Genomic DNA, 16,135 nt, shown 5'->3' with positions numbered 1-16,135 from the left:
AGAGAGATATTTTACCTAATACCAGTCTATATAACGATGTCTGTAACTGATTGTCTGTAAACCAAAATGTTTGATTGAATTAATAGCCTGTTGTGTTGTGGAGAGTACATTATACGCGGCCTCGTTTTACCGTCTGCAGTTAGTTTATTATATTAGGCTAACTGCTAAATCCGTGACATGAGTAATCAATTACATGTGAATTAATATGTGATACGACCAGTCTCTGCTTTGTTCTGGTGGTGGGTTAGCCAAAGTTGCCTATGGGTTACATCTGTAACAGGAAACCGATGTAATTGGGAGCCGGCGATGTTTTTATTCCCACAGCTGGGGAAATCACAAGTTGGCACCATTTTGGTATTCCTTTGTTTACCTACAGCAGCTGACGAGGGTGTGTCATGAGCCTGAGCCAGTGTTTGCGCTGTAGTAGTAGGTATATATAGGGCTAGTACATCTTCTTCCTCACAAATAATAGCCTACTGGTTCTCTGTTGGAAACAGCCGATGAAGTTTTCGTTAGCTGTTGCTATCCTGCGCACCTGCATGGCGTGGTGATGAACTGTCTTATTGATTTCTGTTTGTGTGCTGTCTTGCGGGCCTGCACAGCGGAGTGATACTGGCCAGAAAATAGTCCCAATTGATAGTAAGGTCTGACGTAATGCGGGGATGTTTTAAAATTATTGAAATAGTCTAACAAAACACATGCATACTTTTTTTTAGCTTAAAACGTTTTGGTTACGTGTCCCCCGTACATCTTAAGAACTACTTTTTCTCCGGTAAGCTACGGGCGATTTCTCAGAGCAGGAGGCTCATTGAGAGTAGTGACACCGTCACATCAGAGCTACAGATGGTCAGCGTTTCACACAACTTCATGTCCAAAAACCTGAACTATCACTTTAAGCTTGTATTTTTGGTCTCTGGAGACACTCCAATAAATTCGCCCATACAGTATTGTACCAAATTGGCCTTTGTTTTACTGTGTTTCGTACATCGGACCCCTTGGTTATCTTCTAGAAATGAGCTTGTAATTAATTTATTTTCTTTATTTTCTATGAAGTTAAACACCTGACTAATGATAATTAAACGTCCACTCGCTGTCCGTGGTGCTGAAATATGCTCCGAAATAGGTCCGATGTTTTCACTGCTCTCACCAAGTCATGCATTTCATGCAGACATGAGGTATTATGAATGTGAGAAACAGCTTCATGTCCTTTGAAACAGTTTTCAATAGCATAGTATGTACTTCTGACAGGTCGAAGACCAAAGTGAAGTTTTATTTAAGTTCATATTTTTGAAACTCCATCATCAGTAGCTCTGTGACATCATGTCATATTGCCATACCTTAGCTTTTGCTGAAACGACGCCCCTGTATGTACCCCTACTGCATAGATAGACAGATAAATAATAAATAATAATAATATTATTAATAATAGGGACGCTGCTGTGCCTCGTGCATAAATGCGCACAGCGTCTCTCTTTATGGGGAAACACGCTTATTGTTTCTGCTGCGGGGTGGGGTGCTCGCTGCAGGTATTTAATAACCTCAAGCAGATATCTTTTAACGTTACAGTCTTTAGTATTTTTGGTTATGATCCTTCCACTGTAGGTCTGCAGGGAAACACTGTACAGGGGAATAAAAAGTGGGAAGCAGTAACTTCATTGATTATTTAAATCTCCAGATACGCCAAGTATATGCGCATTTACGCACGAGCCACAGCAACATTACTTCATTGATTATCTATCTGTTTTTTTAGATTCAATTTTATTTATATAGTGCCAAATTACAACAAAAGTCATCTCAGGGCACTTTACACATAGAGCAGGTCTAGATAATACTCTTGAATCTATCTATCTATCTATCTATCTATCTATCTATCTATCTATCTATCTATCTATCAAAATATTTTGGAGGCAATTTTGGCCCCCACAGTCAAAAAATGGGGGCATTTTCAAAATGTTTGGGGGCCATCAAAAAATTGTAATTATGTTGTAACAATAAGCACATGAAAAGCAAAACCAACTAAGATAGTGTCTTCACTCTTCAGTAGAAACCACTATAAATGGAATAAATAATGGGTTACATAAAGTTATGATTGCAAAATATCACTCAGATTTCCTATAATTCAACCAGTTTAAATGTGATGATTTAACCATTAATCTACTGATAGCAGTACTAATGTTTCACCACATTACAGTTACTTTTACTGTTAAAAAGGCCAAATTACTATAAATTCCTTAGATGCAATCCTGGAAGTAAGTTAATTTAAAATGTAACATTCATTCTACCTTAATTTTTCATTAATTTGTCATTGTGTAGATACAGATCACCCAAGAAATGGTTAATTTATACTTATGGTACAGCAAAGCCCCCTCCCCTTCTCTGTCAGATTACTCTCACGTAATCAGTGCAATCTCGTTGATTATGTCTGGAAAATGTGTGACGGTAAATTAATTTAATGAAAATAAAATTATACTTTAATGTCAGATTGTAATACTGTGAAAAATATAAATACATATAGTTGTTTTGAAAACTTGGGCACAATTTTGCCCCCTGGAACATGGCTTTTGGGGGCATTCTTGGATAAATTGCGGGCCAAATGGCCCGTGGCCCTTGCTAATTTCTGATACTGTATCTATCTATCTATCTATCTATCTATCTATGTATCTATCTATCTATCTATCTATCTATCTATCTATCTATCTATCTATGCCATAAGCATAGCCGATGCCAATGTTTTGAGGTGCAGTAGGGGCAGGTAATATAGGTATAACAGTAAAGGCGAAAAAAAAAGTAGGTTTCTGGTTTTGGTTTAATTTCTATATCACATAATAATTTATATATGTATGTATGTATATATCTATATCTATATCTATATATCTATATGTATATATGTATATATATATATATATATATACAGTACAGGCCAAAAGTTTGGACACACCTTCTCATTCAATGCGTTTTCTTTATTTTCATGACTATTTACATTGTAGATTCTCACTGAAGGCATCAAAACTATGAATGAACACATGTGGAGTTATGTACTTAACAAAAAAAGGTGAAATAGCTGAAAACATGTTTTATATTCTAGTTTCTTCAAAATAGCCACCCTTTGCTCTGATTACTGCTTTGCACACTCTTGGCATTCTCTCCATGAGCTTCAAGAAGTAGTCACCTGAAATGGTTTCCACTTCACAGGTGTGCCTTATCAGGGTTAAATAGTGGAATTTCTTGCTTTATCAATGGGGTTGGGACCATCAGTTGTGTTGTGCAGAAGTCAGGTTAATACACAGCTGACAGCCCTATTGGACAGCTGTTAAAATTCATATTATGGCAAGAACCAATCAGCTAACTAAAGAAAAACGAGTGGCCATCATTACTTTAAGAAATGAAGGTCAGTCAGTGCAGAAAATTGCAAAAACTTTAAATGTGTCCCCAAGTGGAGTCGCAAAAACCATCAAGCGCTACAACGAAACTGGCACACATGAGGACCGACCCAGGAAAGGAAGACCAAGAGTCACCTCTGCTTCTGAGGATAAGTTCATCCGCGTCACCAGCCTCAGAAATCGCAAGTTAACAGCAGCTCAGATCAGAGACCAGATGAATGCCACACAGAGTTCTAGCAGCAGACCCATCTCTAGAACAACTGTTAAGAGGAGACTGTGCGAATCAGGCCTTCATGGTCAAATAGCTGCTAGGAAACCACTGCTAAGGAGAGGCAACAAGCAGAAGAGATTTGTTTGGGCCAAGAAACACAAGGAATGGACATTAGACCAGTGGAAATCTGTGCTTTGGTCTGATGAGTCCAAATTTGAGATCTTTGGTTCCAACCGCCGTGTCTTTGTGAGACGCAGAAAAGGTGAACGGATGAATTCCACATGCCTGGTTCCCACTGTGAAGCATGGAGGAGGAGGTGTGATGGTGTGGGGGTGTTTTGCTGGTGACACTGTTGGGGATTTATTCAAAATTGAAGGCACACTGAACCAGCATGGCTACCACAGCGTCCTGCAGTGACATGCCATCCCATCCGGTTTGCGTTTAGTTGGACGATCATTTATTTTTCAACAGGACAATGACCCCAAACACACCTCCAGGCTGTGTAAGGGCTATTTGACCAAGAAGGAGACTGATGGAGTGCTGCGGCAGATGACCTGGCCTCCACAGTCACCGGACCTGAACCCAATCGAGATGGTTTGGGGTGAGCTGGACCGCAGAGTGAAGGCAAAGGGGCCAACAAGTGCTAAACACCTCTGGGAACTCCTTCAAGACTGTTGGAAAACCATTTCAGGTGACTACCTCTTGAAGCTCATCGAGAGAATGCCAAGCGTGTGCAAAGCAGTAATCAGAGCAAAGGGTGGCTATTTTGAAGAAACTAGAATATAAAACATGTTTTCAGTTATTTCACCTTTTTTTGTTAAGTACATAACTCCACATGTGTTCATTCATAGTTTTGATGCCTTCAGTGAGAATCTGCAATGTAAATAGTCATGAAAATAAAGAAAACGCATTGAATGAGAAGGTGTGTCCAAACTTTTGGCCTGTACTGTATGTGTATATGTGTGTATATGTGTATATGTGTGTATATATATATATATCTCTGTGTGTGTGTGTGTGTGTATATGTATATATATGTGTGTGTGTGTGTGTGTGTGTGTGTGTGTGTGTGTGTATATATGTATATATATGTGTGTGTGTGTGTATATATGTGTGTGTGTGTGTGTATATATGCGTATATATGTATATACAGTGCCCTCCAAAAGTATTGGAACAGTGAGTCCAATTCGTTTACTTTTGTTGGAGACTGAAAACATTTGGGTTTGACATCAAAAGATGAATATGAGACAAGAGATCAACATTTCAGCTTTTATTTCCAGGTATTTACATCTGGATCTGATACACAACTTAGATAGATAGCATTATTTGTAATGGAAGACAAAATTTTTAGGTGAGCAAAAGTATTGGAACATATAAACTTAAAATAGATTAAAGTGAATGAGACTTAATATTTAGTTGCAAATTCTTTGCTTTCAATAACTGCATCAAGCCTGTGACCCATTGACATCACCAAACTTTTGCATTCTTCTTTTGTGATGCTTTTCCAGGCTTTCACCGCAGCCTCTTTCAGTTGTTGTTTGTTTAGGGGGGTTACTCCCTTCAGTCTCCTCTTCAGCAGGTAAAATGCATGCTCTATTGGGTTTCAGTCTGGAGACTGACTTGGCCAGTCTAAAACCTTCCACTTCTTGCCCCTGATGAACTCCTTTGTTGTTTTGGCAGTGTGTTTTGGGTCGTTATCTTGCTGCATGATGAAGGATCTCCCAATTAGTTTGGTTGCATCTTTCTTTAAATTAGCAGACAAAATGTTTCTGTAGACTTCTGAGTTCATTTTGCTGCTGCCATCATGTGTTACATCATCAATGAAGATGAAAGAGCCCGTCCCAGAAGAAGCCATGCAAGCCCAAGCCATGACATTACCTCCACCGTGTTTCACAGATGAGCTTGTATGTTTGGGATCATGAGCAGATCCTTTCTTTCTCCAAACTTTCGCCTTTCCGTCACTTTGGAAAAAGTTAATCTTTGTCTCATCAGTCCATAAAACTTTTTCCCAGAATTTTTGAGGCTCATCTCTGTACCTTTTGGCAAATTCCAGCCTGGCCTTCCTATTCTTCTTGCTAATGAGTGGTTTGCATCTTCTGGTGCAGCCTCTGTACTTTTGTTCATGAAGTCTTCTGCGAACAGTAGATTGTGATACCTTCACTCCTGCCCTCTGGAGGTTGTTGCTGATGTCACTAACAGTTGTTTTAGGGTCTTTCTTTACAACTCTCACAATGTTTCTGTCATCAGCTGCTGATGTTTTCCTTGGTCTACCTGTTCGACATCTGTTGCTTAGTACACCAGTGGTTTCTTTCTTCTTCAGGACATTCCAAATGGTTGTACTGGCTATGGCCAATGTTTGTGCAATGGCTCTGATTGATTGTCCATCTTCTCTCAGATTCACAATTGCTTCATTTTCACCCATAGACAGCTCTCTAGTTTTCATGTTGGTTCCACCTCTAAATGCAGTCTGCACAGGCAAAATCTATTGTAACCAATCTGAAACTGAGCTCAGACATTCAGTGCTATTTATTGTTTGAATAATCAATGTAATTGGGAGACACCTGGGCAACAAAACACACCTGTCAGTGACATGTTCCAATACTTTTGCTCTCATGGAAAATGGGTGGGTTCAAACAAAAGGTGCTATCTTCTAAGTTGTGTATCAGATCCAGATGTAAATACCTGGAAATAAAAGCTGAAATGTTGATCTCTTGTCCCATATTCATCTTTTGATGTCAAACCCAAATATTTTCAGTCTACAACAAAAATAAAGGAATTGGCCTCACTGTTCCAATACTTTTGGAGGGCACTGTATAATTAGCTATTTGGACAAACAGAGAAATTGGTCAACCCATACTTTAAAGTTTAAAAAACATGTTTAAGAGTGCAGTACCTGTACTTTAGAGATATTAAAGGGCTAGCTACAAGATTTTAAACTCTTTATCATGCCATCCCTGAATTATGATTACACTAGCAGATGGTAAAATATGATATTATATTATTGCCCCAGCCCAACTTCCAAAACTTCTCAATACTTTTTTTTTCTATTAACATGTACAGTTGGTGACTGGCATTCAAGTTATATTTCAGAATTGATGTGAAATGCTGAAAAAACAGGTTATTTTACTCACTTGTGACCTCACTCATGAAGAAGAGCATAACTTGGCATATGAATTATGAACTGTTAATTTCCCCTTGGAGATAAATTATTCAGCACCTATCTATCTGTCTGTCGATCCACCTGGACTTAATCACAGTCTAATATCTTTAATTCAGCAATATAATCTGTCTGATTTCATTATTGTTCTGTCTTCACAGTAAAAAAGGAGGCTCAGATTTAGTGCTGAACACTGAGGTATGTCTAATAGTAAATCTTATTGTCATGTGTGTGTGAAGCCCAAAGTTTCCATAACAGTTGTCATAAATAGTTAGCTGCAGTTATGTCACAGCCCACCTTTGTTATGTCTCTTCATACAGAAAGATGGCAGAAAAGACCGTGCAGCAGTGGACAAGTTGTTTTTCCTCCGAATCTTCAGGATTCTGCGGATCATGGTACCAAGAGTTTTCTGCATGGAGGTATGACATCTAACTGCTGCAAATGTGCTGGTGTTAGCCAAAGGTTGATATTCAACTGTTGTCCCTGGGCCAGGTGTTAAAACAGCCAATCAAAAAGAAAGCATGCAAACAATTCAAAGCATGAATGAAAGCATGAATATAAAATAAGCCAAATAGTTAGCTAGCTAGCTAGTTATACAGTGGTGGAAAAAAGTTTTCGGACACCCCATGCATTTGTGAAATATTGCATTAAGAATCACTCTTAGGTCTTCAAGTGCAATTTCTTTGAGTACAGTCACAGCCAAAATACTAAAAAATCCTAAAAAAGCCATTAAAAACATTTTGGTACCAGTGATGAAAGTCGTTCTTTTTATTAAAAGACACAATTTTTGTTGCCAACCTTCATGTCTACATAAAGCCAGCACATTTGAAAGTTCTTGAGACACAAAAATGGCTAAAACAAGGAACCTAACGCAGGAAACACGCCTGAAGATAAAGATTCTCAGCCAGGAAGGGTACAGCTGCCACCAGATAGCCAGGAAGTGCAGATGCAGTCCTTCAGCAGTTGGATACACTCTGCAGAAATACAGACGAACCAACAGCTTGGAAGACAAACCAAGATCTGGGCGTCCAAGGGTTTCTTCAGCAAGAAATGACCGCATCCTGATCCGCATGTGCAGGCAAAACTGCTGAATGACATCACAGGAGCTTCAGCAGCAGTGGTCAAACCAAACTGGTGTCCAGTGTTCCACCCGCACTGTACGTGGCCGACTTTTAGATCATGGCTTAAGGTCCTACAAGGCTATCAAGAAGCCCCTGATCAATGAGAGACAGAGGTTAGCCCGGTGTGGTTGGGCCCAGGCACACAAGAACTGGACAGCCAGGAATTGAAAGAAAATTTTGTGGTCAGATGAGTCCAGTTTCCAGCTTTATCTTCCTCCTACTAATGTGAGGGTAAGCAGAAGGCCAGGCAAAGCATTATCTCCAGCATGTACAGTACCTACTGTCAAGCATGGTGGAGGCAGTATCATGGTTTGGGGATGCATGAGTGCTGCTGGTGTTGGTCATCTCACTGTCTGTGATGGCACATTGAACTCTACCAAGTATTGTACCATTCTCGAAACCCACATGCTCCCTTCTGTGCGTGCACTGTTCCGTCGAGGTAAAAACTGGATGTTTCAACAAGATAATGCCCCTTGCCACACATCCAAGGCTAGTAGAACTTGGCTGCAGGAGCACAGTATCCAGGTCTTAGAGTGGCCAGCTCAATCCTTGGACATGAGCCCCATTGAAAATCTGTGGTGGATTATCAAAAGGTCTGTTTCAAAGCATAAACCAAAGAATTTAGAAGAATTAAAAGCAGTAATTCAAGAAGAATGGGACAAGATTACCCCTCAACAGTGTGAAAGGCTCGTGGGGAACATGCCAGCCAGGATTAGAGCTCTACTACATGCCAATGGCAGGACTACTAAATATTAATTTGATGATGTGATGGTTTATTTATTTTTTGTTCAGTTTTGAACACATTCTCTGTTATTTGTTGACTTTGATACCGACAATGTTGAGAACTGACATATTGAAACTGTCAAGAATTTAGTTTTGTTAGTTTTTCTTGTAAACAATAAACAAAAAAATATAATTTGTATTTGTTTGTATCTGTCTAATGCAGCCACACCTTTGGAAACACAAAAAAGATTTTTCCACAAATATTTCATGATAATATTTGAGATTGTGTAAAATTTTAAGGGTGTCCGAAAACTTTTTTCCACCACTGTATATGTATGTATATATATATATATATATATATATATATATATATATATATATATATATATATATATCTCAGAAAATCAGTTAGGCCAAACAGAAAGCCCTTGACAGGAAGTCAAAATGTCATAATGACAAGCTGTATAGACAGCAGAGCCCTTTGACACAGATACATCAGCTCCATAAACCAAGGTCAGAGCCACGTGGTTCCTCTGGTTATATGTAGTCTTATCTGATCAGTTCAGTAAATATGAGCAGAGTCAAGGGCAGGACAATAAAGGACTTTATGATATGCAGTGTTTTACAGGCTCTACTGACTATTCACTGTGGCTCTTGTCTTCACCACAGACTGGCTGCCTTATCCTTATTGCTGCCATGTTGGTGGCCAGAACCTACTGTGATGTATGGATGATCCAGAACGGCACCATGATCGAAAGGTCGGACTATTATTGTTCAAAGTTCATCACAGTTTTTACAATTCATGACCCTAGAGGTGAAATGGGGGTATTGTTTTGACACCGGGTCGCAGCCAATTCAACCCAATCTGTGCTTAATATTGAATAAACAGGAGACCTGTATACAGTACAGTGCAGTCTGTGAGTATTAGGACATGCCACATTGATTTGGTTTTAGCATGGTACTATAGCACGTAGGATTTTAAAGTGTCTGTTCACCCATGAAAAACAAGCAAACAGAAACAGTGGTCTCTAGCCATGCGAATGATTTCTGCCTTTTCATCCTTGAAAGTTGTGCCTCAACCCACCCACTCCTGTCAGCCTCCACCCCAGTACAATGGAGCTGAAAAAAAAAATTATGCACTACTCAAAATATTAAGAAAATTACTTAAAAAAAACTTAATCAATTCAATCAATCAATCAATAATTTTATTTATAAAGCCCAATATCAGAAATCACAATTTGTCTCACAGGGCTTTACAACATACGACATCCCTCTGTCCCTTGGACCCTCGCAGCGGATCAGGATTAATTAGCCTAGCGGCTAGCGGTTATTTTTCCTCTTCTCATAGCTTAAAGGACAACTTCGGTATTTTTCAACCTGGGCCCTATTTCCCCATGTGTATGTGTGTGTATGATTCATAGGTACAACTTGTTCTATAATTGGTTCAGTATTGAGGGAGGCGGATGCAGCCAGAGCTGCGAAACGAGCTAAAATGGTAACAGGGGCAAATGCGTCCCGTATAAGTTTGCGCATTAAAAGTGCTTTTTTTTTGCCACTGACTGGTTCAGATCGCCAGTGCTATGAGTGGAGTCAGCTGTCAGTCAGTGTTGGAGCAGAGAGGGGGAGGGCTGCCCCGCTTGGTACTGAAAGTGAGTATGTGTGTATGAAGTGTGTGTTTTTTCGCCACTGACTGGTTCAGATCGCCAGTGCTATCTCTGTAAATAGCATACTAGCCTTTCTCTTACCTCTGGGCTGTGTGATGTCACGAGCTTTGCTCCACTGTCTGTAGCTCTCTCTACTCGTGGGACAGCCGTTTTCTTGAGGAAGAGGTGTTTCAGGATTGGATGTCTTCTCTTCTTCGGCTGGCAGTAGTCATCTTGGGAGAAGTGAGCACTGCAGACCCAATGGTCTGCAAGGCGCAGTGTGTGGACAGGAGTGTTAGCATCCATTTGTAGTACAACTAGCCACAACTTCAGCATCTCGCCATCTGACAAAGGCAGCCTATGAAAGCTGTACGGAGTGTTGCGCGACATCCTGTTCTTGCGTTTGGGAAAAAGGCCCGTTTATTTGAGCACTCCAAAAACTCCGGTAACACTCCAGGGGGTAGCACGTAAAAGACTCCATCCCAAACTTTGACTCTTCTAGCGTAACACACACACACTTCATACACACATACTCACTTACAGTACCAAGCGGGGCAGCCCTCCCCCTCTCTGCTCCAACACTGACTGACAGCTGACTCCACTCATAGCACTCATAGCACTGGCGATCTGGACCGGTCAGTGGCGGAAAAAAAAGCACTTTTAATGCGCAAACTTATACGGGAAGCATTTGCCCCTGTTACTGTTTTAGCTTGTTTTGCGGCTCCCGGTTGCATCCGCCTCCCTCAATACTGAACCATTTTTAGAACGAGTTGTACCCATGAATCATACGCACACATACACATGGGGAAATAGAGCCCAGGTTGAAAAATACCGAAGTTGTCCTTTAACAAATTACATGCAGCGTTATTATTTTTTCTACTCATGGTTTAAGTCGCTGCATCTCCCAACAGAACAGCTCAGTTGAATTTTAGTCTGCATGCACAGGTTTTCAGGGGCTGAACATTGTTGAAACAGAGCAGCTAATGTGGCTAAAGCAAGAAGGCAACAGAGTGAGATGGCCCTCCAGGCAAGTAACGTTACGTCGTATTACCTGTAACGTCATTGTTTACATACGGCACGTGCTCTGTCTGTAGTGCTGTATTTTCTCCAAAATCCAAAACATTTGCACTCTGCTGATTTATTCCCGAGTAAAAAATGTTATCCTCATCGTCTCTCTCTTGGCTGCTTGCCATCTGTCTGCCGCTGTTTGACAGTGACAGACTTTCAAAATAACAGCCATCGATGATATGGGATCATTGATAATTAAATCGATATATTGATCCAGATCAATGTATCATTACACCCATAGTATTGACAGAAGCCACTGTTGTAGGCCATGTCTATATGTATACAGATATTTTTGGAAACGCATATTTTCCTCTGCGTTATGGCCTCCCGTCTACATGCAAACAGATTGTGCTTCTCAAAGTCAAGGAAGGATCCTTAAATGGCATGGAGTCATCGAATCCCGCCGAAGGACTTTTCCAATGTCAAGGATCCTTTGAATTCTACCGAGGACTAGGCATGTGCCGGTATGAGATTTTGACGGTATGATAACCGTGGACAAAAATACCACGGTAACCGGTATTACTGCCGTAGTAGTAGTAGTAGTAGTAATAATAATCATCATCATCATCATCATCATAAAACAGGCGTCGTCCTATTTTCGCGCTCTAGACTTTAAAACGGCAGGCTAATATTTGTTTGACCATTCATGAGCGACCGCACATACCAGGCATCTCCTGTCAGTGCAACGCATCATCACACCAGTTGTTTAAATGTGTAGGCTAATATAGACCCGTTAAAAGTTTAATAGAGCCATTTCTTAACTTCACGATGGTGACTCCGCCCAGCAGCTTGTTGAGCTCCTTTTCGTTGCGGACAGCCAGCTGCAGGTGATGGGGGATGATACGGGTCTTGTTGTTGTTGCGGGCAGCGTTTCCAGCCAACTCCAGCTTCTCAGCGGTCAGATACTCCAGCACAGCCGCCAGGTAGACAGGGGCGCCAGCACCGACATGCTCCGCATAGTTTCCATTGCGCAGCAGCCTGTGAACACGGCCGACTGGGAACTGGAGCCCAGCACGGGAGGAGCGGGTCTTTGCCTTGGCTCTGGCTTTTCCTCCGGTTTTTCTGCGGTCATTTATTTTTCTGATGCTCTCTAAAGTCGGGACGAAGTGGATTCTTCTGATAGCCAAAATGTTCCCACACCACCGACTTCGTCCTTTTCGCTGGTGGGGAAAAGTTCAGCTTCGCCTCCTCCAGCCATGTTTGCAGTTTGCACAGGAGTGGATTTATGCTGATTACTGACGTACTGACTGACTGAGGCTGGACATTTCTTTTACCATGGTAAACCGTGACACCGGTAACCAGCGCATGCCTACCCAGGACCAAGTCCTCCCTTCAGAGAATTTTCTAGGATGCATGTGTGTATCCTCAGCTGGAAGTACCAGACAATTTTTTGTGCATTTGGCAGAATTTAAGGAAGGGCCTCTTTAGTGTCACGCACCTGGGCACCCGCTAGCCTTTCCAGTGTGTGTTCACCGAATGCTAGGAAGGTGTCTTGCCTAGCCTCTGTAGGACCTGACTTGGAAGGATCTGTCCTACCAATGAAGCATCCTTGACTTAAAGAACCACCAAGAGTTTTAAGACCCTAGAAATGGTGCAGATTTTTATCTGTGTTCATGTGGAAAACAGAGTGTTTAGGAAAACAATGAAGTAATCTTCTCAAATAAAGCATGCCCATTGTTGCTCTGTGATATGACAGGGTTTCCCACATATTCATTTATTTATGGCAGGCCATCGCCATGGAAACATCTGCTGTCACAAATAGATTTTCTATTTTTAGAGCTGTACTGTTTATCAGGAGCCCAATTGGAATATATATACCTTTCAGTCATTTATTGCACCTCATTCGGAGCATATTATTCACACCGCAAGTCACAAACTGCCACTGAGGGGAAAAAAGAACTCATGGAAAATTCCGCCTGTGCTGCATTCATGGACCTTCAAAAACGTCAGAATTTAAAGAGGGAACTCAGAATGGAAAAATACAACTGCTGGACTACAGGTTAACGATTTTTTTAACACTACTTGGTCTAATGACTACTGTACACTTGAACTTAGTAAGGCTGCACCACTTAAAAGACAAATGGAGACATCTGTTTCACCTGCCAGTATAAGTCGGCCAGAAACGAGGGTTTGGATCAGGCCCAGTTAAACCAGCAGATGGAGAGGCAGTGTGAGACTGTTGTCTAGTAGGAGTGGAAAGAAAACTTTCACATGTCCAGAGCATCACTCAAATTGTTTAGTGAGCTCCTTCATCTTTTAATTGAATAGTAAATCAGCGGTGATCTTCAGTAGGTGTCCTGAAAAAGGTTACCCTGTTCACTTCACTACCTTTGTGACAAGATAGGCTGCTGAAGACAGCTGTTTCGCCTGTGCCATAAGAATATTTATTTTAAACCTGTCACTTCCTGTTTCTGTTTCAAAATCAAAGCCCTCTAACAACATTTCTGTGCACAGATTCCCCTCATTTGTTAACACAGGACTTTTTACTGGGAAATATTTGCAGGACCGTATTGTGACAATGCAGTGGCTGCATGGCTCAGTAAATCAGCAGAATACCGGCTTTTAATTGGGGAAATACAATAATCAGACCAGCAGGCAGCATTTTTGTGTTGCGAGACAATGTGAAGCAAGGCCATGTAGAGCTTTTTGAGATGCAACACTTTGAAATCAATTTTAAGATTCACAAGAAGGCAATTCAAAGATCAAATTGATCTCTTGTCATTGTAGGCAGACCAAGAAGGAGGATACATTCATGTAAAAGTTTTCCTGCATCAGACTGAGACAACAAGCCTCTTTCTCTTGATATATTTCTGAGATGATCATGTGGCTCTGAAAATGTAGCAGTAAGGGATCCCCAATGAAAACTGTCCAAAACAAATATTGTGTCACTGTACTGCTACTTAGGGACTGCACTGTACAGTTAACCTGCTCTGCATAGTTGGAGATGAAGCCCCAATCTGTGCTTGGTATATAGTTCTGTCTCTGTGAAGTTAGTTTATTCTACAAGGTTCATATTTTATCAGTGCCATGTAGAAAAGTGTACATGATCCACATTCAGATGGAGGCTGTTCTACATGGGCCACAGTTTGAATATAGGTTCAGCTGGGTTCAATCAGAAATAGGTTTCTTATGTTTGTTTTCCTAAGTAGAAATAATGTACAGATGCACTATGCTGACATATTGACTGAAAACCAATAATTGACCTTTTGCATGTTCATGTTGGTCACTGGTAGACTTTACCTGCTATTACACTGCAGCTGAAATGCTTAATTCTGACATAGATCCAAGTCTTGAGTTGAACAAGTTAAAATTAAAAGGAAAAAAAAAAATCTGACATTTCTGTGTAGATTGTAGCCCAAAGTGTGTTTCCAGCACTGTCCACTCTCACTGCAAAGTTATATCGGCACAAAACACTGGGCGTAGTTTATGATATCAAGACAGTAATAGATTTTAAGCAGTTATTGCCAATTACCAGTAATCTGACCTGCTCATTGTTCACCCTTATCCATTGTGGGTTTTTTGTTGTTTACATTAAAATGATCTTACATTGTCTTTCTGCTTATGTGGGTTTTAGTCACACACACAGCATGAAGTCTTAAAAAAGCCAATGCAGCTGAAACAAATATGTTCTTCTTTTCCTATGTAAGATTGTTATGTAAATGGGTGGGGTTTTCCATCATGCACTGCTGTTTGATTTTTTGCAGGAACTGATGACTTTGTTTTGATTCTCTACAGCGGTATTATAAGCAGAGACAGCAGTCTATTCAAGAAGCACTTCTTTTCCTACATATCAGTCATACCAGGGGTAACTGTCCCACACATGCTTCTCATAGAAGTGAAAAAGCAAGCTTTAAACCCCTAACCCAACATCTTGCTTTGTAATAGTGATGTGTTGTGCTTCACCACTTACTCTCTGAGGTCTACATTTCCTTCCAAGCCATAGCACTGACCTGGGGGTTTTATTCGGTGGTAACATTAATCATGTTGACAGTCACTGGAAAGCATTTTCACAAGGAATTCCGTTCAATTTATGTGTTTATAATTTTCCTGAAATTGATATTCTTTAACAACAAAAGTTCTGCTGACGTTGGTGAGCAACCCAAGATTGAACTTTGTCTTGTGTCTAATTAGATAATGAAACACTTGAGAGCAATGCAGAAATAACAGTAATTCAATTTATTGGTGGGACAATGCCTTCTCTTCATTACAAATGACTTCATAGCAGATTTTTTTTTTTTTAAAAAAGGTTACATAGTCATATTTATCAACTAGAAAGTTGCATTGTTGAATTCATCAGTATAAAGCCAAAAAGCTCATATCTACACTGCTGATATGCACTAACCGGCCACTATATTAGGTGCTCCTGTTCAACTGCTCGGTAACGCAAATAACTAAGCAGCCAATCACGTGGCAGCAACTCGATGCATTTAGGCATGTAGACATGGTCAAGACAACTTGCTTAAGTTCGAGCTTCAGAATGGAGGCGTGGCATGGTTGTTGGTGCCAGGCGGGCTGGTCTGAGTATTTCAGAAACTGCTGATCAACTGGGATTTTTACGCACAACCATCTCTAGGGTTTACAGAGGATGGTGTGAAAGAGAAAATATCCAGTGAGCAGCAGTTCTCTGTGTGAAAATGCCTTATTGGTGCCAGAGGTCAGAGGATAATGGTCAGACTGGTTTAAGATGATAGAAAGGCAACAGTAATTCAAATAACCACTCGTTAAAACCAAGATATACAGAAGACCATCTGTGAATAAACAACATGTCGAACCTTGAAGCAGATGTGCTACAGCAGCAGAAGACCACATCGGGTGCCACTCCTGTTAGCTAAGAA

General features: G+C 40.7%; 1 protein-coding gene across 2 annotated transcripts in view; it reads left to right on the top strand.

Moving 5' to 3' along the window:
• The window catches only part of abcd3a (ATP-binding cassette, sub-family D (ALD), member 3a), a 96,866-nt gene that overhangs the window by 4,520 nt on the left and 76,211 nt on the right, over window positions 1-16,135 (top strand). The window contains exons 2-5 of one of the 2 annotated variants that reach the window (XM_049565767.1): window positions 6,907-6,943; window positions 7,066-7,164; window positions 9,259-9,347; window positions 15,036-15,105. In XM_049565767.1, the coding sequence (XP_049421724.1) occupies window positions 6,907-6,943; window positions 7,066-7,164; window positions 9,259-9,347; window positions 15,036-15,105 (295 nt within the window). The remainder of the gene's footprint in view (window positions 1-6,906; window positions 6,944-7,065; window positions 7,165-9,258; window positions 9,348-15,035; window positions 15,106-16,135) is intronic. The other variant, XM_049565766.1, reaches the window with a different exon arrangement.

This window comes from Epinephelus fuscoguttatus, linkage group LG21, assembly GCF_011397635.1.
Source record: "Epinephelus fuscoguttatus linkage group LG21, E.fuscoguttatus.final_Chr_v1".
Taxonomy (NCBI): domain Eukaryota; kingdom Metazoa; phylum Chordata; class Actinopteri; order Perciformes; family Serranidae; genus Epinephelus; species Epinephelus fuscoguttatus.
This window is presented reverse-complemented; position numbering and strand designations above follow the sequence as displayed.